The 25,503-nt window shown below is 36.6% G+C and overlaps 1 protein-coding gene and 1 long non-coding RNA gene across 2 annotated transcripts in view; one reads left to right on the forward strand and one right to left on the reverse strand.

The window, feature by feature from the left end:
• The window catches only part of tex264b (testis expressed 264, ER-phagy receptor b), a 95,648-nt gene that overhangs the window by 6,760 nt on the left and 63,385 nt on the right, over window positions 1–25,503 (forward strand). Inside the window, exon 2 of the mRNA XM_087274032.1 lies at window positions 16,577–16,798. Coding sequence (XP_087130158.1) covers window positions 16,577–16,798 — 222 coding nt within the window. The remainder of the gene's footprint in view (window positions 1–16,576; window positions 16,799–25,503) is intronic.
• LOC147834876 (uncharacterized) overlaps window positions 21,688–25,503 on the reverse strand; it is a 75,601-nt gene continuing 71,785 nt past the window's right edge. Inside the window, exon 3 of the long non-coding RNA XR_015502850.1 lies at window positions 21,688–21,786. This is a non-coding gene — a long non-coding RNA (uncharacterized LOC147834876). The remainder of the gene's footprint in view (window positions 21,787–25,503) is intronic.

Below are 25,503 nucleotides of genomic sequence, written 5' to 3' on the forward strand. Positions count from 1 at the left end.
ATAACTAAGTAGGATAAACTTTCTATTCGATAAGAAAAGATGCGCATAAACTATGATGGAAACACTTTTACCGCATACATTTTAGTATGCACATTAAAAAAGGTCATGTGATTCTGTTATAAGAGACCATGCGATGATGAAAATGTGTGTAAATGGACAAACCAGCTAACTGAGCACTCTGCAAAACATCAGAATTTTTTTTTTGGTCATTTTAAAACGCCTTACCATTTAAGTATGTGTTATTATTATTAATGACCTCCAGAATCAAGAGCGTCTGTGCTCCTCGTCTCACACCTTCAAATGCCACCGCGCGTTCACTGCGTGTCAGGATTGCCTTCTGAGTTGTAAGTCATTAGATAAAGAGAAGATTGACGCAGCTAGGTGGCGCAGTGGGTAGCACGTTCGCCTCACAGCAAGAAGGTCGCTGGGTCGTTGGTTCGATCCTCGGCTCAGTTGGCGTTTCTGTGTGGAGTTTGCATGTTCTCCCTGCGTTTGTGTGGATTTCCTCCGGGTGCTCCGGTTTCCCCCACAGTCCAAAGACATGTGGTACAGGTGAACTGGGTAGGCTAAATTGTCCGTAGTGTATGAGTGTGTGTGAATGTGTGTGTGTGTGTGTTTCCCAGAGATGGGTTGCGGCTGGAAGGGCATCCGCTGCGTAAAAACTTGCTGGATGAGTTGGCGGTTTATTCCGCTGTGGCGACCCCGGATTAATAAAGGGACTAAGCCGACAAGAAATGAATGAATTCATCTTTCGCAGCTTCTCCTACTGCAGCAAATTAAGTTTTTACTGTTAATATTTGGCGCCAATTAATCCGGAAGTGACGATTTTGTTAGTTTTGACTCGTTGAATGGAAACGCTGTTTTTTTTGTGTCTTTTAAGCGATAATCTAGTTTTGCGCATAAAGTTAATTTGCATTTTTGGATGGAAACATAACTATCTGAGCGAAATAATTCAGAAACACCAGCATTTGGACTTCTGTCCAAGCAGTTGATTCATGCCAAGGTCTGACTCAAATGCACTTAAAAAATGTTTTTGTTGCTTTTTCAATTTAATTATTTAAAATAAGCTGATAACACAAATCTTGTTTTTGGGGACTTGTGTTTTAAAATAATTAATTGGATTTGTGTGTTTGTGAATTGTGTTTTGAATTTAATAATTGGATTTGTGTGTTTTTGAATCGTGTTTTGAATTTATGAATTGGATTTGTGTGTTTATGAACTGGGTTTTAAAATAATTGATTTATGTGTTTGTGAATCGTGTTTTAAATTTATTAATTGGATTTGTGTGTTTGTGAATCGTGTTTTGAATTTATTAATTGGATTTATGTGTGTGTGAATTGTGTTTTGAATTTATTAATTGGATTTAAGTGTTTGTGAATCGTGTTTTGAATTTATTAATTGGATTTATGTGTTTGTGAATTGTGTTTTGAATATACGGATTGGATCTGTGTGTTTTGGAATCGAGTTTTAAATTTATTAATTGGATTTGCGTTATTGAATCATGTTTTGAATTTATTAATTGTATTTGTGTTAATGAATCTTGTTTTGTATTTACGAATTTGATTTTGTAAGTGGGAATTGTGTTGTGGATGTATAAATTATATTTTGTCAATGTATTATTTTTGAGACTGATCTGCCTCCATAATTATAGAGTTCCTGAGTACATTTTGAAGCTTAAAGTTGTTTTTCAAGCTTAAAAGTATATGCAATTCTTCCTTATTGCATTGGTATAAGTAAGTTATTCAAAGATTACATTTTTTAATATGTAGTTCCAGTGGTGTTTTAATACTGATAACAGGTTGAATAAAGTTAGATTAGTATATATTTTAAGTTTTTTCATTTATGAAAGCCCTCAAGGTGGTGAATTCTGGTGTTCATGGTTTCCGCTACATTCATTCTTCCATGGCGGGGCGCCACACCAAAATTCAACCCGCCATGGCTACATTACAGCTTCTCATTCAAAACGTTTTATTTTTTAATAGCGGGTGGTAATCACACCAAAACGTATTAAAGGGTAAGTGAATTATAACAGCGCAAACTTTACTGTAACTGTAGTAGTGTTGTGCGTCATTTGTTTAACCCTTTAAGTTGACGTGCTGACTGACTGACTGGCTGACAGGTGTGTGATGTCTGAGGCTAGCAAACACAACGTATAACCATTTCACTTTACTTCAGGACGCATTAATATCGCTCTGTAGATCTATTAGAGACATTCATAAACATTCCTAGCAAATTTAATAAATGCTTGAGACATACTCGTTACATAAACGCACTAAATCGCACTCAGCAGCTTTTGTTTGAGAGCGCTCTAGAAGATCTGCGTGCTCTTGAAGCGGCTTATATTTGAGGTGGCATGCAAGAAGTTTTGTGCACGAGCAGAGTAAATCGGCGCGCAAGCAGAGATTCACATGCTTGTACATGTAGGTTATTACACGACATTTGTCATTGAAATAACGCCATAGGTATTTGCTAGATCTGTGTAAAAAAAAAAGGCCTGCCGCCACAGCTTGAAAACATCCTAGAATAAACACTGGGTGTTGTTTGTCTAAAGTTCAGATTCCAATCACTATATAAAGTAGACCTCAAGCAGAAATAGCCGATCGAAGTAGTGTAGAGTGTGTGGTTTGAATGCACCAAGGTTGTTATTATTGCATGAAGCCAAGCATGGGCTGAACTTGGTCTCTGAATGTCATGAAGAGGAAAGCAGAAAAGGTAAAATCTGTCAGAGTTTGGTGCCCTAAACCTACACCATTTGCCCTTAGCGCCCTTAAACTTTTAGGGAATATAAATTAGTGCCAAACAAAACTTCTGTGACTTTCCATCTGACCTTCTGCGACTCCTGTTGCCCTCAGGGTTGAGTCACTTTCGAGGCTGCTTAGCTCTCATAAAAAAGTTTAAGAGGGATTCTTGTTGTTTATATATATTTACTCATCTGCCAAAAAAAAAAACATGGGGAGATCAGAAAATAGCCAGCAGAAACTCACAATCCTGTTTGAGAAGATCTGTTTTGTGTAGGTTGATGGTACTGCCGGAATGATTTCTTGGCAAAGAAACTCTCTTGGTTTTCCTGTTTGTGCACAAGACCCTCATTGCATGATCACATTTCTCACACCTCCTGCCCACCTTCTTCTCAACCGGTCAAAACCGTTTCATAGCATCAATGTGCACTCAATCTCCCACCACAAAGTCCAACTGAATCGGACTCTTTGAGTGACAGCACCGCCTTACTTTTAAAGCCTCATTGTGAGCGACAGACTATTTTCTTTCGTCCCCCAAGTCCCCAATTAGCAACTGTCCAAAGCTCCACACATAGAGCCTTGGCCAAGTTCTGATCCAGTTCAGCTAATTGGCATAATGATCTCAGCTCATTAAGAGAGGAGCCTGGAGTGCTAAACCCGGGGGTCACAAGCTCCCAAAAGCTGCTGATAAGAACTAGGAGGAGGATCGGAATACAATCAACTCCTCTGAGATGAAGGATTGTGTACCCAAGGATTGCCGTGACCACCCTGGTTCCTGAGTTTCTGAATCATTGACTTGCTACTGTAGCCCGCAAGCTTTTGGGAACTTCCTCTCATCAGGCCAAAACAATGCAGTTGGATGTGGAAGCCCATGGGTCTGAAGATGGTTGCCATGGATAAGAAGAGCTGGGATTTCTTCACATGCTGGTTTTTCTGTGAAGGGCCATGAAAGGCATTCCTGTCCCCGAGTGATGGAGAGTTTTAGGGTTTGCTCTTTCTCTGTTCTTCATGCCGGCCTTTGGCAAGACAGTCCGAAAGATGAAAAGAAAAAAAATAGGCGCAGCAGACACTTGTGATGAAGGCTGCTCTTTGAATAGGTGATGGTAACTCTTGGCAGAATTGCAATTTCGGGATTATTACGGATGTTTTTTTTTTTTTTTTAAGTATTTTAAAAAGTTTTTTGTAGTGATATTGCCTATTCTAGATATCAAGACGAGGGGCTTGATGTGCTTCTCAGATGGGACAAAACTTGGTAAAAGTAAAGTTTAGGTAACAATTCTTGCTATTAACTATTATTTTATTATTAAGTTTAACTGTTCACTAGTAGTTATAAAGTATGATATTGTTCTGCATCCCTACTCTTACCCAATACCTAAACCCAACTTCTACCTTACTAACTATTAATAAACCACTAATAAATAGTTTACTAAGCTAGTTTGTGTTAGTTCATGGTTTGTTAATACCCTGAATTGACCCTTCGCTAAGCCCCACCCTCCTTTGTTACTGTTGCTACGCCTTTCAAGCTTTCATGCCAGGCACGTCTATTACAATATGTATGCACTGGTGTCAGACATTCCCAGGAAGATATTTAGTCATTTTTGGTGAACAGGTGAAATTTCTAAGCAAGCCAGACAAAAAAAAAGACTGCAGTATGCATTACATGACATAATACACAACCGATTAGAGGATAATTAAATTAAAATTGAAGCTACAGCCTAGTCGCCTAATACGCTGACCATTCAACAGCTTAGTTCATGCACAGCAGGGTCAGTGAAATTGAAAAACTATCTAATACCAACAAATTAAACTGTGATTTCTCTTTTTTTATTTTAGCCAAAAAGCCTGGTAGATTAATTGTTGTACAATGAAATATTTTCCCTATCAGCAAATGTCATTCTGACACCAAATATAAAAAGAAACCGACACCAAATATAAAAGCAGACACTAACCCACTATAACGCTGTTACCAATTACTAAATCTCCAAAAGACAGATGAAAACATTGGTGACTTGTATCTCTGACAGGGACATGAGGGTTTAAAATTACTAAAAACAGGTGTGGGTGAAGTATATTAATTGATTGCAAGTCCCCAGTTTGTGATCATGTCTCGGTTTTGTTCTGTTGATTATGTAAAACAAATATTCATAGCTTGTAACAGATAGAAATGTGACTGAATTGTGCTGCCTTTATGGCCCCCCACATGGCTTCATCCATTCCTGGCACTTCCGCTCTTGAGTTTTAAGTTTTGGAAAACGAAAAAAATTCCACCACTAAACTCTTAGGATACCGGGTATCAGATTTGCACAATCCATATGCACAACGCTTTGGGTTGTTTCCCTTGCTCGAAAGCATGACAGACCCCCACGCCTTACAGTTGCAAAACCACAATTGGTCTGTGGCGGTTTTCGGATGTGGTTTAACGAAGGGTCAATTGTGACCTAAAGTGTTACCCAAAACTTTAACAATTTTAAGGCTTGTGCACACTGAGACGTTTTTTGCTTGCGTTTTCCGTCGACGTTTAATGCCTCGTAACTAAATAAAGTGCGTCAATGTGATTGTGCACACCATCGCGCAAAACGCCAGGTGCAAAAGCGTCATTTAAAAAAAAAAAACGCCTCATGCTTGTTTGACACCCACCAATTAGATCGGCACTTTTGTTCACGTGCACGAAGCTGCTGAAGTTACAGTAAACAGCACTTGGAGGCGCTCAAGCGCAAAACTGTCAATGCGAGCGCACATTGAAGAAGATGCCCAGATGTGATATGAACGTGGAGCTGCTTATTGCTCAGTGAACAATAATCATTTTTTCATCGCTAGAGCTGGAGGTGCTGCTTGAACCATCCAGGCTTGTTCGAGTCACCAGTAACTTTATAAACAAATGTGTGAACTTCCTCTCCTCCTCTTCTTCATCATCGTCATTTGTTGTACTCTCGCTGCTGCTGGTTTTAACAAAAAATGTACTCCACTATTTTAATTCTGGCCTTTTCATCGCCACCTTTGCTGTTTTTATTAGCCATTTTTCATCTCTCGCGTATCTCTAACAAATGATTTTGCTGATGAGCAAGGTGCCGCTGTTGGAGAGCCGAATGATAATTACGTCATCGGTAACCTGCGGGCTGCATTCTGCTCATCAGGCTGCGAGAAAATAAATATAAGGAGTGGAGCTGCGATTTAAAGTAATAAATGAAAAGAGTGAGGTTTTGGTAAAATAAATAAATAAGTGAAAAAAGTGCGACTGCTGAAAATGCAGACAGCTAGGGACACCGGCTCTTGTGGCCAAAAAAATGGACCGGTCCAAGAGGAATCCTCCCGGTCCTCCCAATTAGCCAATCCGAGCCTGGTGTGAACGAACAGTAATTTAATAGGACAGTTTTTGCTACTCCTCAAAAGTCTGCATAATATCACATACTGTCTGCATTTACTATCACAAATAAGAAAACCATTTTTCACACTTGTAAGCCGGCAAATTCGTTGTGTGTTGGGAAGTTAAGTTTTGATTGAAACTGAATCTTATGTTCTGGTTTGTTGCAGAAAGGTTACGAGATGTCTTCTTTGATTTGATGAACTCAATAGCTTATTGTGATCACCTTCACGATCCGTCACGTCTGATAAAAATTGACTAGTGACTGATAGAAAAGATAATGTCAGCAAACTGCCATTTTCTGGAACTAAAGCATGCTGTTGTCAACAAACATCTTGGAACAGAAATCCAACCGGCTCCTGCCATCAAAACTATTAGTATTTTTGTAGCGTCCTGGCTGTCAACGGATGGCAGGAACATGAAAAGGCAGTCCACTGTGAAGATGCGGATAGCGGCAATGACAGCGAGCGGGGGGAGAGAAGATGCGAAGGCTTTTTAAAGTGCGTCTGAAGTGATGAATAAATGAGTCTGCCTTCCAAGGTATTTTGGAGTCGATTTCCCAGAGGACTGCAGCAACACCGTAACCTCAGTGACATTTCACAAATTTGCCTGAAATGGATTTGACTGCTGCTTGACAAGTAAAATGACAAAAGTAAAACAGAAGCGCTACGCTGACAGTTACATATACTTATCAGTACTTTCAGTCCTTTTGTCAGTTGAGCGTCTTCAGTTTTTGTCTTTCAACGTCTACAAGCTTTTCTCTTTAGATGTTTACCTCAGTCAGGACTAAACACGTTCCTTCCCGTTTTCAGATTGCAACTCCTTTAAACTCAATTTTCAGAGTCTTTATACGCTTTTCCAGTTGTAAGGAGGAAGATGTGATTTCTGTGGAATGACTTAGAGGTATTTTGATAGCTAGTTTATTGTACGGCGTGGTGTGATGTAGTTGTTGTGGTTCAGTGAAGAGTGAATTTCATAAAACAGCTGATTAAGAAAGCCATCATCATTTTGCCTCCAAAACTCAGTATTTGTGATCCATTTCACCTCTGAACTGTTTTAGAATAAAGTGATGTAAAGCTGAATGTACTATATGTACACAAGCCAATGAACATCTAATTTCATTCCTGAATTAATTTTGAACAATTTTGAGTCAATGATTCGATTATTCATTTCAGATTCAGTCACTTGCTTAATTTCTAGATTAATCAACAGTTTCAAAGAGTGATTCAATAAATCACTCAATAACTACGTTTACAAGGACATCAACAATCAAATTGATTGCCTTAATCTGAATAAGACAATAATATGAATAAGGTGTTTACTTCAGCTGCTTTTCGAATGTTCCTGTTTATAGCACGTTGTATTATTAACGTCAAAGCATGACCACGATATCCACATTTCATCCATTGTTTTATGTAATTTTGGGTGTTTCATCTTCATTCGGGAGCATTACATGCATGCCCCCGTGGCAACTTGGGTATTGGATGCGGGTATGAACGGCTGAAAGAGTGTTGTTTTAATTTAATTTGATACCGCATGCTGTATGGGAAAAAACTCTGCATTTTCTGATGCTGGTGTCTGTGGTCCTTGGTCCACAGGATTGTGGGTCAGTTGGTGCAGAGAATTGTGTCAAACAGGTGTGTGTATATACAGGTTGTTCGCGTCATCTTAGATTATTAAAAGTTAATAAATCAATTATGAGAAAATTAAGGCCCTTAAAAGATATTTAAAAGTCTTAATCACGTAATTACAAGGTCTTAAAATTTGTTCAAGCGTTGTTCAAAGTGTTTGATTTCAAAAAAGCATATTTATTTTCCTCTTAATATTAACAATGGCCTGCTTTATCCATGCAAATGGTTAGGGCCACGGCCCATCCAGCCTAGCTCCTCCATCCAGGTGATGTTATGTAATTTGCGACAAACATAGGAAGGTGATGTGACACTCTCCACTTGTAGTGAAAGCAAAAACAGACAGCAAAATGGGATAATGCAAGTTTGCATTTTCCTGGTTGGAGAAAGATGAGTTTAAACAGTGGCTGAAGCCTGTCGCTGAAAACAACCGAGTAATTTATTTTTTCAAGCTTTGTTTCTTCCGAGCTTATCGGAGTTCTGTTGCATGGTTGTGCTCCATTGGTTTATTTGACTACAACTGTTTATTAACAACTGTGTATTAAGTTAAAGGTTTGATACTGATTAGAATTGAAGTGGCGATGAGGTCTTAAAATATTCTGAGAAGGGCTTTAAAAAGTCTTAAAAAGGTATTGAAATTATCTTTAGGATTCCTGCATATACCCTGGTATAGACTATACTGTGTCAAAATGTGGCGAAAATCCTACATGTCGGTAATAGTTTAAGGTGTTTACATGTCTGTACTGCACTTCAATAATGCAGCAAAATTCATCATACTCCACATGTCTTAATTTCATTTCTGTTTAGTTCAATTATGACGTTAATTGGATTAAGGTAATCAAAAATTACTGTTTACATGGTAGACTCCTAATCAGAGTATTGTCTTAATCGTGTTAAAATCTGATTATTGGTGTCCATTTAAACGTACTCAATGAGGCAAGAACTTAAAATTGAAGGTTTATATTGCCATTGTAAACCTTTTCATTGCACAAAATTCTGTGGATTATAATATGGTTCTTTACACTATGTGAAATATATGTTGTTGTTTTTTACACTTAAAGCTTTTTAGGGAACCAAAAATGGCAGAATTTCAAGTCTGAGCTCTAGGTTGGCTCTGGGCATCTGTAGAATTCAAACCAAACCTGCCTCCTTTCATATTTCTACAGCAGTGATTGTGTGTAAGGAATTACAATTGTGGATTTAATACTTTGATAAAGTATCTTAAGTTTGTAATCTTGTTTGTTTAAATGGTGTTTGTTTAAATGATATTTTAAAGTATTTCTGTGTTAAGCTGCTGTCATGACATCCAGTTGGTGAATGACATCTGCCATAGGTGCCATATTCTTCACCTTAGTGAGGATTTGAATAGGTGAGGATTTGTCAAAGATGATTGGTCAAAGTGTTATGCGTTTATTTGGCTTCAATCCAGCACAAAACTGATCTGTTTAAATTGTAATGTGATGGTTAAAGTTATGAAGAGTGTAAATGTCAAATGTTACAATGAAATGAATGTTTAGACAGTTGATGGGGATACATAAAGTGCCAATTCTCACATTAAACTGCCTTGTAATTTGCATGTTACTTTTGGTTGTGGTTACAGGTGTTTTGTTAATAAAAATTGTTGACTCCTAAATTAAAAGGATAGTTCACTCAAAAATGAACATTGACTATTCACTATTTTACTCACCCTGAAGTAGTTCCAAACAGAAGAATGTCCAGAAGTGAAGTGTAGAGAGAGAGAGAGATAGGGACAGGATGGGGAAAGGTCTATAAGCTAGGGCTTGAGCTCGGGAAGCCCGGAGAGTTATTGCTGTTGCACTAAATGTCGTCATGTTAACCACTAGGCTAGCATGCCAACACAAATGACTGTTATTTTGAAAAATATTAATAACAATGTCTTCCATAGTAGAAAAACAAATACTATGAAGGTCAGTGGCTTCCAAAACATTTCAAAATAACCTATTTTGTGTTCAACGGGACAAAAAGAAACCCAAACAGGTTTGTGACAAGTAAATATGAGAAGGTTATGTAATCAATCAATTATTCTGGACCAGGCATGGGGCGAAAACCAGTTTCAAGGCTTAATTTGGTAAAAGTCAAGGTTTTGAAACCGCTAAAATGTTCTTTTATGCCATTCCTACAATACATGTAAGTATATGTCTGCAGAAAAGGAGCATCCACATCAAAATCTACTGGTTAGCCCATGATTCAGCATACATTTGAAAAACAAATCACTTTTACACCAACATCCAAACATGCTAGAGAGCTGAATACTGCAGTAAATTACTCTATATCCAGAGAAAAGAAAAATATCCAAATATGCCTTTTCGAGTTGTAAAGAAATCTGTGTTTTTGAAACTAATGAAGAGAGCAGAGCTCGATTTATTTGAATTATTAAGCCTGACGTGTTTACTGCTCCAAAATGTTTTCTTAAATTAAAAAGAATTGTGTTTAATGAGGGGAAAATAGTTTTTTTCCTATCCAGACATTTAAAAGGAACTTTTTTTAGAGCTGTAATCACAATACCGTGATATTTTTATCCAAGGTTATCATACAGTATTGTCAGAATCTTATACCAGCCCATGCCTATTCCAGACATTTGCCATTTGAGTATGTTAACATGGACAGCAGTAATGCGATTTTAATGTGATTTAAGACAATACTCTCATTAAGAGTCTATGTAAACAGCTATTTTTGATAAATTATATCTGATTAAGGTCATAATTGAACTAAACAGAAGTCAGATTAAGACATGCGGAGTACTCCGATCTTATTCACATTAGTACAGACATGTAAACATATAACATGTAAAATGCGATCATAAAAGAAACATTCGAAAAGCAACTTATGTAAACATCTTAATCATATTATTGTCTTATTCAGATTAAGGCAAATAATTTGATTACTTATGTCCATGTAAACGAAGTCACTGATGATAAATTCATATTTAGGCTTTTTGATTGAGACTGAGCACCTCTGGCCTTATGACATCACTTTAAAACCTACATTTGGTTCTTAATCTTTAAGATTGTAGCGGAAGTTTCCACCTTGAATATTCATATTCAAATTCTAAAGAATCCATTGCTTTAGTTGCCGTGTACAATTGTACATCACGAAAAAATTTGTGCTGTAGAAGTCCTAAAAACGCTACATTGACTAAACTGTTGCCAGAACATGCTCTTCAGCGATCCATTACGTTTCTTTTGTTGTGATCTCATTTATTCATAATCTAATGCCGTGTTAGTGGAGACTTAGTCACAATTTCTGTCAGAGCCTCTGAGCAAATGGAGGCTTAGTGACAGGACAGTCTGTTAAAACACAGTTCCCGTGAGCAACGCCTGCTGGGAGCATCAGGAAAGCAGACCTCCTGCAGACCAGGGCCACACAGACTTGAAGGGCCACGTTATGCTATAGAATGATAAAAAATGATTAGAACCGAATTGTTAACACCCTAATTGATTGTTCACAAAACTCAAACCAGTTTAACTCATCTGGTTATCTGCTTTTCTGACTGATGTTTCTTCAGAATGGCAGTGCAATCTATTCCTGGAGGGCTCAGCGGGAGGCTGAGAGTGACCCAGAAGACTATAGATGAATGAACACTTTCCTCCAATTTACAGGATGGATGTTCTGGAAACTGTTGCAGCCTCTTTTCCAAACAGAGCTTCATCTGTCACTTCTGAATTCTCAAGAGACTCGAACTTGGGTCGTATAATCCATCTCGGATTTCCCCAATGCCCTCATTTACAAGCAAATATGCCATCGTTTGGTAAAGCCTAAAGGTGTGCATGAAAAAAGTGTGCAAATTTTAAGTAAAAATCCTTTAATTCTCAAAAATGTTTTACACACGCTTGAGGTGGTTTTGGACTTCAGAAAATGGTTAATGCAAATAATAAACTCAGACATTACTCATCGACTCAGCTGTCTCTATTATATTTGCCTTGTTTACTGTTGGTCACTAGGTTACCAATATTACAGTCAGTCACTCTAAAAACTTGATGCACCTAATTGACATTGGTATTTTGATATTTTTTGCAAACTTTTAAAAGATTCACTTGACGTTAGGATGAAAACCTACCTTTAACATCCCAATGCCCTAATTGGCAAGTGAATATGCCTTTGTTTCGTAAAGCCTAACACCCCATTCACACGGGGCTTCAGCGTCAATGCTTGACAAAGGGCGTATCTGAAGTTGGAGATGACGCAATCGTCATAGCAGCGTCAGCCAATGAAATTAGTCAGCAATCGGCTACTGTTTGAGCTGGTGTATTTGGATACAACGATTTGATTGGCTGATGCTTCCATCTGCGCTTAAAGTTGAACAAGTCCTAACTTCTGCAGCGAGCAACGCCACTGAAGCAGCGCTGGATCCACAATGCATTTTGGCAACGCTTGACGTCACCCATTTAAAGTTAATGGGAAGCATTGAAGCTGATGCCCCGTGTGAATGGGGCATAAAGGTATGCATGGAAAAAAAGTGCAAAATTTCAAGTAAAAATCCTTTAATTCGCAAAAAAACTATTTACACACACTTGAGTTGATTTTATACTTTGGAAAAGGGTTTATGCAAATAATGAAAAATTTAAACGCATTGGCTAAAAAAACTCTGACATTACTCGTCTACTCAGCTGTCTCCATTATATTTGGCTTGTTTACGGTTGGTTGCTAGGTTACGAATACTGCAGTCAGGCACTCTAAATACTCGATGGAAACCCACCTATTCACATTTAGCATTTTGTTCTTTTTTGCAAATGTTAAAAATATTTATTTAACATTAGCAAGAACACCTAACTTTAACATCCAACGCCCTTATTAGCAAGCGAATATGCCTTCGTTTGGTACAGCCTAAAGGTGTGCAGGGAAAAAGTGTGCAAAATTTCAAGTAAAATCTTTTTATTTGCAAAAACATTTTACATGCGCTTGAGGTGGTTTTGGACTTTATAAAAGGGTTCATGCAAATAATGAGAAATTGAAATACATTTGCGATATAAACTTGTCTACTCATCTCCATTATACTTGCCTTGTTTACTGTTGGTTGCTAGGTTACCAATACCACAGTCAGCCACTTTAAAAGCTCAATAGAAACATGCCTAATTTACATTTGGTATCGTTTAGTGAGAAATTATAGTCTCAAATAACAATAAATTGAAATGCATTTGCAAAATAATCTCTGACATTACTTGTCTACTCAGCTGTCTTTTTTGAGCTGTCTCAGTTGCTTACTAGGTTACCAATACTACAGTCAGCAACATTAAGGGCGTACTGACACTAGGTAGAGTTTTGAACCGTGCAGAAGCACGATTGTCTCCCCTCCCCTCTCCCCCGACGGCCTGCACTCACACTGCATTTTGCCTTCCGAGCCGGAGCACGTTTACGTCATCGAAAGTGCTCTCACTCAGCACAGTGGAGATTGCTTTAGTTATATTGTTTTGTAATATTTTGTCGTTTGAGATGCAATAGCACGCAGTGAAATATTTCGCCGAACAGATCCAACACTTCTGACGCTCATAAATGTTTATAAAGTCTTCATGCTGCACATATTAGATGGTTTGCTGAAGGTGACAACTGACATGGAGTGAGGGTTTTGCGTCTTTAATAAACGATGACAGTTCATTGAAAAGTAAGAATAATTAATAAAACTATAAGAAACAGTCCCTTAAAAAGTGACGTCATGTCTTTAGTTTCAGGCTCAGGTGTGCTTTGTACTCAAACCGTGCCAAAGCCCAAGCAATCCTCTTCCAACCAGGTCGGGGCCAGACTCTCCGGGGTCGGAGCACTCACACTTGTCAAACAAACTGGGTATTGCGCCCAGGCACAGTTCGGATAGCCTAGTGTAAGTGCACCCTAAGAACTTGATGCACCTAATGCACATTTGGTATTTCTTTTTGTGCAAACTTTGAAAAGATTCAGTTCATGTTAGGATGAAAACCCAAACATCTCAATGCCCTCATTTGCAAGGGAATATGCCTTTGTTTCACAAAACAAGAAAAAAAAAAAAGTGATTGGTGGGCATCCATCCACACCAGTTTCGAAGATGCCAGACGCGTGGCAAGCCGGCACAGTCTTATCAAACTACAGCTTCATTGTGTGTGTTTTTTTTCACCACACAATGCCACCTGCTCATGCAACTCCATTTAATCCTGTATTTATATGTTTTTTTTACTCAGCCGTGGCTTTGTTTATTCTCATTAAGCTAGCTTTTCCTCTGTGACTCACTGAATCGTGGACGCTCCCCGTTGTCTTTGAACACAACCAAGAGTGAGGGAGTTTGTCCTGTTTATTTGTTGCATAAGATAAGTGTTGTGAGTGGTGAACGGCTCATTTTTTGTTGATTACTGCAGGCAGATGATGGGTTTTAATAGGGTTGAGAGAGTTTTTGTTGCGAATGTGCTGTTTGGGGATCGGTATGTGTGTGTGTTGGCTGGAGAAGTTTTCGTGGTCTTTGATATAAGGCTGCTTTAGCAGGGTAGCTGATAACGGTGAAAGCAAGCAGGGCCAAATTAATTAAGGAGACACAGAAAGGGTTGCATTCATTATCCGCTGTTTGTTTTGAGTAGTGCATGAACGTTCCAAAATGTTGATTATTATGATTTTTTTTTCCAGGTTTAGTCAGTTTTTGATGCAATGTTAATTTAGTCCATATCTTACAGTGTCATATTTATTGGCTTGTACTCAATTTTAATAACATTTGCATATAATTCATTTGATTCCATTAGCACTTTAGCAGGCATATCAAATGTGCAACATTCTGCAAGTGTTTTTATAAAAGAAATGTTCAAAAATGTATAAATATTAAATGTAGTCCTATTAAATATTTTTAATTAGCAACATATAAAAACAGAGCATGAAAAGTAAGTTGCATTTTTTTTTGTTGTTAATGCACAGCATTACAGCAAATATTTCAACAGCAAATATTTCAAATATTTTTTTGCAAAAAAAGAAATTAATTAATTATCACATACAAAATAAATAAAAAAGCAACAATAATAAAAAAATAAAATAATTAAGTAATTCGTATAAACCCAGAATACACTTTTCAAAAAACACAAAATGTCTAACCCCTAAAACCCACCCCACCCTTGGGACTAAAGCTTATGGAGGACTCTTGGTGTGACCTTCACCATCTGGGTTTTTAACCTACGCTTTCAAAATAGAGGAGAAGAGGATACTAAATCTAGTCAATTTTTTAAAATTTCTTTGCCATAAGAAATCTGATCCTTTCCAAATGTGCTAATTTAGTTAATTCTTTAGCCAAGACCTAAATGATGGGGATTCTGTTGATTTTCTATACCATAGCACCAGCTTCTTTGCCACAATAAGGCTGTAATAGTTACATTTCTAATAGGTATTATTTTACATGATTAAGAGATTTTATATTGTGTTTTGAATGGAGTTTTTATGAAAGCTCCGTCCTCTTAACATGATTTTTAGATGAGACTTGCAAATTTAAATACAGCAAAAACAGTAATATTAGTTGTAATAAATAACTACCATTTAACCCATATGTACTGTTGGGGATGTTTCCATCCACTCTGGGGTGATATATATATATATATATATATATATATATATATATATATATATATATATATATATATATATATATATATATATATATATATATATAATTTATTTATTTATTTAAATAATTTAATTTATTTATTTAAATAATTTAATTTATTTTTTTGTTTGCATAAATCTGTTAATTAACCTCAGTCCTGATCAAAAACTATTAAAACTTAACTATTTAATACTTAATTTTTAACTCTAATTGCCAAATTCATATGATGTCACTGATTTTGTGAAAAAAAAAACACACACAAAATGACGTATTTTCAGTAATAAAAGTAATTGTGTACCATTTATCACAGGACGTGTTGGACGTGTGAACAACATTATCTTTGAGGCATTGTTTTGGAATAATTTTCTTTTTTTCTCTGTGAGAAAAGGGAAAAAATCCAGTCCACAATTACTTTTTATATTGAAAATATGTCATTTTGTGTGTGTTTTTTCACCAAATCAGTGACATCATTTATGAATTTGGAAATTAAAAATCCTGTAGTTTTTAAAAACATTTTGTAGTTTTGATCAGGACAGAGGTTGATTAACAGATTTATGGAAAAAAAAATGAAAAAAACATTAATCTGATGCATTTTTACAGCAGGTAGTAAATCTGAACCATGCACAAGGGTTTAATTTACAGCATGTGTGGACGCATTTTAGAGGGAAACCACACTCAAAAAAATATTTTTGCTGCTAGTCATTTACCTAATTAAAAATGAGCTGAAACAACAATTCTTGTGGGTTTCTATTTTGGGACAGCTGTTTTATGTTTACTCCACTTAAACTTGTTAAAACAATTACGTTAGCTTAATTAATTTGTTTTGGTAGAACATTAAGGAATAGTGTGGAACACAGCAATTTACACATGCAGCCAAAAACTATTGGAAAAAGAAAATTTCTTAAATGACAATTTTGCTACTGAAAAGTTTGTAATTAATATGAATAATTCATTTATTAGTCATTTTCTATTTCTCTTAGTCATTTTTCCTTTTTCTCTATTTGTATAATTTTGTTTTTACCCTAGTTTAGATCTTTAGATCATGTCTGATTTTTTATAAGTTTATATAGTGCATTTATTGCAAAAAAAGTGAGCAAATTAATGTTAATAAGTCTTCACATTATTTATGAATACCTTCTACATAATTTAATCAGAATTTAATATGGATTATGTATTTCCTTTTTGCAGTGTTGCAGTATCTTTCATTCTCTTTATTGATGAGACCAAGCAAAGCCAAATTCTTACAGCTAAAATGTTTTTATTAAATTTGTGTTCATGTGTGTTGTAGGTTCCAGCTCAAAAGTGCCGCTATGCTGTAGGCAGTATTTTGAGTGAAGGTGAGGACCGACTCAATGAAGAACAGCAGAAGCTTTATGAGAATCACGGCTTCCGGGTTTTCTCATTTCCAGAGGTCACACATGTCGTCACGACCTCCTTCCCTCACCGAACCCCTCTCTCTATTTTCCTGGGAGTGCAGAGGGTTTATCCACAGCTCAACTACTACATCAAGGTAACATCTTCATCTTTAATCACGTGTCATATTTGAATTAGCTCAAGACCCAGACTGGAGAAAACATTGAGTTTGTTCAACCTTTTGACAATTAAATTAGCAGTAATATTTTTATTTTGTTAACCCTACTAAGCACTATACAATATGCAAGATAACTGGAAAACTTATTTTTAAACATCCCTAAAATTAGTTTGTTTGTGAAGAAAAACAAGTTTTTTTTTTAAGAAAATACTGAGAATTCATCACCCTATGCTGAGTTCAGACTGCAAAAGTAGTGGCATCACAGATGTTTTCACACTGCATGACTATCTGGGTTGCATTCCGTCACTGCTGTGTTTACACTACAAGATGGTGACAGGGGGTTTCACACAGTGTGACTTTATAATAGGTAGAATCACAGACAACTTTGTTTCGATCCACAAACTACGTCTCACAGCCAAACCCACGTGAGAAGTGACATGGAAACAACACAAGGTCACGTAGTATATTATTTGTTATTAACTAGATAATGAGAAAGAAGCTCACCTGGCTCTTGAGAATTCAAATACCACCGGTTGTGGTATTACTCAGGTGACAGGTCAAAACGACACAGGTGGTCCTGCCAAACTACCAAAATTGTCCAAATAGACAAAAAATAGGCTTTTTCTCAACTGAAGCCATGCTTTTTGATTTTGTGGTCCTTCGTAACTCCTCACCTAGTGACTTATCGAAGAATCTCTCAGATCGCGTCTTTGATAGTTCACACTGTGTGATTGTTATTCACGTAAACAAGTATCGATTTACCTGTGATTTCAGGCATTTGTTGGCGATTTCTCAAGATCTGGGCTAAAACTGTGCAGTCTGAACTTGCCAGTGGTGTGAATTTTGAAGTTTCAAATAAAAAATGAGTAACTGAAATGCAAAATTTTAAGTAAAAGTCTTGTAATCCGCAAAAATGTTTTACGCATGCTTGAGGTGGTTTTTGACTTTGGAAAATGGTTAATGCAAAAAATAAGAAATGGAAATTGAGATGGTTGTGAGTGAAAATCCCAGTAGATCAGCAGTTTCTGAAATACTCAGACCAACCCATCTGGCACCAACAACCATGCCACATTCAAAGTCACTTAAATCACCTTTCTTTCCTCTTCTGATGCTCGGTTTGAACTGCAGCAGACCATCTTGACCATGTATACATGCCTAAATACATTGAGTTGCTGCCATAACCGATTAGAAATTTGTATTAACGAACAGTGGCACAGGTGTACCTAATAAAGTGGCGGGTGAGTGTATATGTACATATGCAACTATTTTAAACATTTCACCTCTCTATAATGAATTACCAGGTCATTCTGCATTCTGATAGACTTCAACCTGCGGCGAATGCTTGTGAAGTTGACACATTCTTGTTAAATTATTAATTATTGATTATTACAGTCTTCATCCTGAAGCAAATGCTTGTGGAATTGATACATTCTTGTTTGCACATTGTTAAATTATTAATTATCGTTAACTGTTCCAATCAAGCCTTGGGCCAGATCAGATGCTTTTGTCGACTGTGTGTAACACACCTGTGCTCTAAAAGTTCTTCACTCGGAGGCTGTGTTGATGCATCAATTTTGCTGTCGCCAATTCAGGTGTGTTTAATTAAAGCTGTCCCCATTGTGTGATGGATTCAGACAGCTTGCTTCTGTTTCCTTCAACATGATTGGTGTACTGGCGCGCGTAGAGGTTGTGAGAGAACAAACGCCTAGTGTGTGTCAGTGTTTTTGGCCTCTATATGGAGGGATGGAGACAGTAATTATTAAGCAGTTGACTTAATCATAGCAATTAAGGACAAACTGAGAGAAGAAGAGCAGAGGATGAGGGCAAAGCAATAAATGAGAGGTGCAGGACTGCAAATTGGGAAAGAGGGACGTGCAGAAGGACATGCTGTTGAAGGGGAAGTAGTTTTAAATTGGAGTTCAGAATAAAAAATGCATAGTTTCAAGATGATCATCGCAATCAAATTATTTAATTTGATTGATTTATATATTGAAAAAAAAAAAAAATAAATAAATAAATAAATAAATATATATATATATATATATATATATATATATATATATATATATATATATATATATATATATATATTTTTTTTTTTACTTTAGAGTAAGAAGTTAGAAAAACTTTCCATACTACTGAGAGGCATTTTATTTATTTAACAAATATGTAAATATCTGCAGCTAGGGTTGATCTGTAGTGGGGCTGTGCAATTAGTTGAAGGCGATTTTATTTATTTTTATTTATTTATTTTTTTTCCATGTGCATTTTGTCAGTAAAGCCTGTTCTGTAATCAGTAGTAAACAATAAAAATCGCAGATGAAAGTGAAGATAATCCTTCTGCGATAATGACAATTGTTTGCAACATTTTAGAATATTCTAAGCAATGCATATATTTTATTATCAGAAAAATTATAATAAAATTAACTCTGATAAATCATATATTGTTTTAGTTGTGTTTATCAGACCCCCTAGTTTTTAACTTTTCTTGTGTTTTTTTATTTTCTGATTAAAAAATTAAATTTGAAGACAATTTTGCGATTTTAAAAATATATATATAAATGTAAAAAAATTATATGTATTTACAATATTAGGTAGCCTACTATGTTAGGTGTGCAATCTGAAACAATGACACAAATCATAAAAATAAAGCTTCTTTATTTTAGTCTCTTGTTAATACAAGATCTAAAACAGTAGGGAAGGTTGTATTACTCTTATTTCTATCCACAATCTTACTTTCTCAGATTTCACACCCCAGAGCATCTGACATCGTCACTTATAGGACATGCATTAGGGCTTCACCTACCGTAATACACCTAAAACACGGATTGCCGTAAAACTCTTCAGAGAAGTAGTTTCTATTGTAAAGTGCAGGGATAGAGTTCAATTAAATCATTTATCAATTGAACTCATCATATTATCAGCCATACATGTAAAGCACAAATAATGTCCTTCAATTCGGTTAAGTCTAGCGGCCATCTTCCTTGAACCAATCTCATCTCCTGTCTGTTCCGTTTGCTCCAACTTTCTTTTGCAGTCTGAAGCTCGTCAAATGCACAAAACGCCCAATTCGCTCCACAAGATGTCAATATGTCATCTTTGCTATGACTACATGTAAATCACTCGCTTCATCTGCATCTCCTTAAAAACTCCTCTGCCTCCCCTCCATGTAATGTAATGATTTTGCGGCCGCAGGTGAGACGTCATTTTTCGAGAGACACAAATACATCATGTGTGATGCGTTTGCAACGTCTGCAAGTCATGTAAAATGCTTAATTGCAAACTGAGATAAAAAATTTTGATTATATGGTTTGAAATTAGATTTTTTTATGAGATTGACATTTTTTGCAATTATTTTGCGGTTAATTAAGAATTTTGCAGGATCGCAAAGATTTTCGAATTTGTTGATTTAGCGTTGGATTCAGTGATCGCGGAATCGCGAAAACCTAGGGAGTCTGGTTTATTAGCCATGAAACCTTGTGTTATTGATTAACCAGTAAAGGTTTCCTGGTTTTCTTCTGTTTATTTGGAGTTACCGAACGAGAGCATTCGCTGGTCTTTTAGATGGAGATTTACTACCAATCATAGAACTTTGCTTTCCTGAGAAGATGTGCATGACCATCGCAGCATTTGCCAATTCATTTTGATTTCACTTTGATTTATCTTGCAGCTCTAGTCAGCGTCGCATTTGCAATGATATTTAGGAAAACAGCTCTCTTGCTTGCGTCATATTACCTATAAAAATATGTCTAGCCTGAAATTTTCTGAAATGATGTGGTACTCTATGTAATACCAAGCCTCTTTTAGCACTTTCCAGAGTTCTTCTTTAAATGTATGCTGTTTTATTCTTCTTGCTATGTCCAGGTCATCATATACTCCCTCTGTAATATTGAGGTCTCCACGGGGGACAGTCCATGAAAATGGTTTCCTCTCTAAATATAATTTTACAGCATTAGTAGTGTGCTCGTATTCATTATAATGCTGACAAATAAAACCATTTCACATTCAGGTTCTTTCCGCATGGAATGGCATGATGGATTAAAACCTGCCTGTACTTCTCAGCATTCACAATTCCATCAATTCAGGCATTATCACCAACACCACTGGCAGAAATGGAGCCTCAAACTAGGACCGAGCATTCAATTTCACTGCAGGCTGCAAGCATTCATTCTTCCAACTCTGTTTTTCACGTTGTAAACAACTGGACCAAAAAATATCTAACTCTAACCTGCTACTACAAACTATTCCCAAAATGAGCTTAGTTTTGAGATTGTCAAACAACAATTCTTTGATTTCACTTAAAGGCACAATATGTCATTTTTAGGTTCTGTTAAAATGCACAATATATTAAAGCATTATTGGTGTTTCCATGTGTGCTATTAAAAAATAAATAAATAAATAAATAAAAACTTTTAGAGAATTAGAGGATGCGTAATGTTGTTATTATCATGTGACACAGGACAATTCACTAGTTAAAATGCAACATTCTTCAAAACAATTGCGATAAAATACATAATTCAGTAAAATACAGCAGGAAAATAAGTATTGAACATCACCATTTTTCTCAGAAAACATATTTCTTAAGGAGCTGTTGACTTGAAATTTCAATATAGTGTAATAATATATAATTATAATATATAATAGTATAAATAAGTATAGATAATGAAACTAATTAGTTTACTAATGACGTTTTGCATAATAAAAAAAAATGACACAGGAAAAAGTATTGAACACATGAAGAAAGAGAGATGTAGAAATGCAGTGAAAGCCCAGACAGCAACTGAAATCTCTCAGTAGTTCTTCAGCAACCCTCTGCCCCTCCTCATTGTAAATTAAAATAAGCTGGTTCAGTTCAACATTTACACTACCAGGATGATGAGGATGAAACCAGAGTGGACATTTCAGCAAGACAATGATCCAGACCACAGCCATGGAAACTCTCAAATGCTTTCAGAAAGCAAATCAAACTGTGGAAAAGAAAGAAAATCAAGCTGCGGATTGGCCCAGCCAATCACCCGACCTGAATCCAATAGAGAATACAAAATGAAGATCAAATTTAATAGACTCATAGAACCATAGATATGATGCTGTTCTAATGTTTTTTGGATATTTTTATAAAAATATCTGACATATTATGACTTTAAAGGTACTAGTATGGACAATGCAAGTTTTAAGTCATTAAATAAACTTCTATTTAGGTCATGTAATAAGTCTATTGTTAAATTTAAAAAATAATACTGAAAATAAATGCGTGTAGTGCAGGCCTATGCAAAAGCCAATGGCGTATTGCTAGTGTGTAGTCAAGGTGTTTATAGTGGCAGTTTTGATGACCATCACATCTCATTTTCCATAATTTTTGGCATCATTTATTCGTGTGTGTGTGTGTGTGTGTGTGTGTGTGTGTGTGTGTGTGTGTGTGTGTGTGTGTGTGTGTGTGTGTTTGTGTGTGCGTGTGTGCGTGTGTGCGTGTGTGTGTGTGTGTGTGTGTGAGAGCCTCCTCAACTCTCTCCACCATCTGCCCTGATGCAGTCTCAGTGTAAACGCAGCCAACAAACTCCTTCATCCCCAAGATCTGTCTGCTCAGCTGCTAGATAACGTATCGCCTCCTGTTTGAGCCTTTTCCCTTCCCTTTTTCATGCATGTTTGCTTTCCGTCCCTATATAGAAATCTTGATACCATCATCTTGCAGTTCTAGGCTTAAGAAAGTGTTAGGAACATCTGTGTGGACCGATTGGTGCTAAATGTTGGCATCTTTTATCTCAACTCTCCACTAGGGATCATTACATTGGATCATTCCATCTGTTTGTACATAGGGGTGCCAGTGAGTGTTTCAGTAAATAAGCTGCATCTTCAAGAGCTTTAAATCCTCTTGCACAAATTTCAAGTGACGTCTGAAGTCTTCTATGTGTTTTTGTGTTGAGTGAAGCACTTAATTTGTAGTGGCATTAAAAAAAGGTGTTAGATGTTGAAGAAAAACTCTAGTTCTAGTTGTCTGAATACTCTCTTATCAATTATTAACACATGTGCTTCCTCTTCACAGTGTTGTGTTTCTTGAATGAAAACAGCAGAAAGTTATCTGTGGAACTACAGAGGATTTGGTTTGTGATGTCTCGGTAATGAGCATGTGAGGTAGATGCTTTTAGAAAGGTGGGCTACAGATGATTTTTATCTTTTATGTATTAAGAGCACAAATTGTGAGTTTGGGAATATATTTGGCCACATCACACAATTTGTTTTCACTTTCATATTAGTGATGTGCAAAATATACAATACTATTGAAATGTTTGGGTTTGTAGAATTAATACTTTTTTGTATGTCTTTTATGCTCACCAATTTTATATTTATTTGATCAAAAATAAATTAAAACACTCAAGCTCCAATGATCTCCTGTTCTTGACTTCAGTGAATTGTTAATTGAAGACTCGCTCTTAACGACTCATTTGAATCAATGAATTGTTAAAGGGACAGTTCACAGTCAGTGCAATAGACTAGTGGTTAGCGCGCTTACACATGGTGCACTTCAGGGCGTCCAGAGTTTGAATCCCGGCATGTGAACATTTCACATCCATACCCCCTCTCTCTCTCCTACTTCGCTTCCTGTCTGAAACACTATCCTATCCGCTTAATAAAGGTAAAAAGCCTAAAAATAAAAATCTTTAAAAGGGATAGTTCCCCCCCCAAAATATCCCTGTCATTGCTTACTCCATTTCTTTCTTCCGTTGAACACAAATTGCTCAAAATATTTTGAAGAGTCTTTGTAGCTACTAGAGTCTATACTAGGGGTTCTCAAACTCTGTCTTGGAGGTTCTGCCAGATTCTAGCTCCAACTTGCCTCAACACATCTGCAAGGATACTTCTAAAAAGCCTAGTAAGGGCTTGACTAGCTAGCCTAGGTGTGTCTGATTGGAGTTGGAGCTAAAATCTGCAGGACACTGGACCTCCAGGACCGAGATTGAGAACCCTTGGTCTAGACTGTTTTTTTCCTACTATGCAAGTCAATGTCAACATTCTCAAATTTAAAGGGAAAAATAACCTCATAAAGGACTAAACATTATTTCAGGTAAATGGTAAGTTATTTAAACTTTTGGGTAACTGTAGACTTGCTCCAACTGAATCATTTGAATCAATGAATTGCTATTTGGAGACCGGCTCTGACCAAATCTTTTGTATAACTGAATTATTAACTGATGACTTGCTTTTATCAGATCATTTTAATTACCGAATCATCAACTGGACACTTGCTCTTTATAGATTATTTGAATCAGTGAATCGTTAACTGGTGAAATGCCCTTTTCAGATCATTTGAATCTGTGAATCCCAAACCTTTGACCGGCTCTTTACAGATCATTTAAATCAGTAAATTGTTAGCTAGAGACTGTACTATTACAGATCATTTGATTCAGTGAATTGTTAACTGGAAACAGGAGCTGCGTCTCAAATGACACACTATACACTATGCACTCATGCAATATGTACTTATGTACATACACACTCAACAGCATAATATATATATATATGTAGTGTCGTCCCAAATGGAACATGTTTTTTTACCTAGAGAAAATTCAACCTGTTTCCCTAGGGACGTTTGACGGCTGCCATATCAGTGAAATAAATGACCAAACTATCAAATAATACCTGTCATGAGTATAACCACATTCACCATAGCGTAACAGACGCTAGAGGCCATGGTCTATGGCCTCTTTGTTAGATAAAACAACATTAGTGTAGTGTTAGAGCAACTGATATTGGTGCCGAGACCCGGATGAGAAGTGAGGTTTAGGAGGGTGAGTTTAACAGAGTCCAGCTAGTGAAGTGTTGTGCAGTTAAACCTCACTCCTCTGACCTCTAAAGGTGCTCTATTGACAGATGCTAAAGACCATGGTCTTTAGCCTCCTTGTTAGAGCAACCGACTCCCATGCGGAAGGTTGCCAGTTCGATCCCAGCTCGCAGCGGGTTGGGTGCAGTAGGACCGGGTAGGTTTACATTGGTACATTTATATGCCTGCTACTTAAGAAAAGTATATATATACTGCTTTAAAACACAACAAATTTTCACAGATGAACTCAATTAAAACGTTTTTCATGAAAAATTTAAATTGGCATCCTCATAAGATCTCATTTTTATACGTTTTCCCAATCATTTTTAATATTTGTAATTTAAAACCGCACCACAAAGTGGATTCCCTACAAAATTCTTGCACAATTCTACTTCATCTCTCAAAAGTAATGAAAGTCTTTGCTTCATTATCCTTCCGTGTAGCATTTATAATTAGGTTCCCAACAGCCGCTGAAGAAAAAGAAAAAAATCTTTTTGATCACCTCAACCTTATAGAGCCATATCAAACCTGATATTCAGCGCCTATGTTTACATTACATAACACAGTTCCTACAGTATATCAACATATATTGCATATGCATCAACATCACGAGAGACCCACTGATACCCGCCCCTAATCAACACCTAAGAGCCTGCCAAACACTGCGCTTCTTTCTAGCGCCTACATTCGTTCTGCTCTCTTGATGCCTCACAGCCGCTCGCTTTCAAAGTCACTCTTAAATATATCTTTTAGAAGCAAATTTCCATTTTAAACAGCCCTCTCTTTTTACTCCGCCAACAAAAGGCAAATATTGCTGCTCATGAATAATCCATGGCAGAAGGCCGTCTGTCCGTAGCTTGTGTGGGCT

The sequence above is a fragment of the Danio rerio genome, chromosome 11 (assembly GCF_052040795.2).
Source record: "Danio rerio strain M-AB ecotype USA chromosome 11, GRCz13ab, whole genome shotgun sequence".
NCBI lineage: Eukaryota > Metazoa > Chordata > Actinopteri > Cypriniformes > Danionidae > Danio > Danio rerio.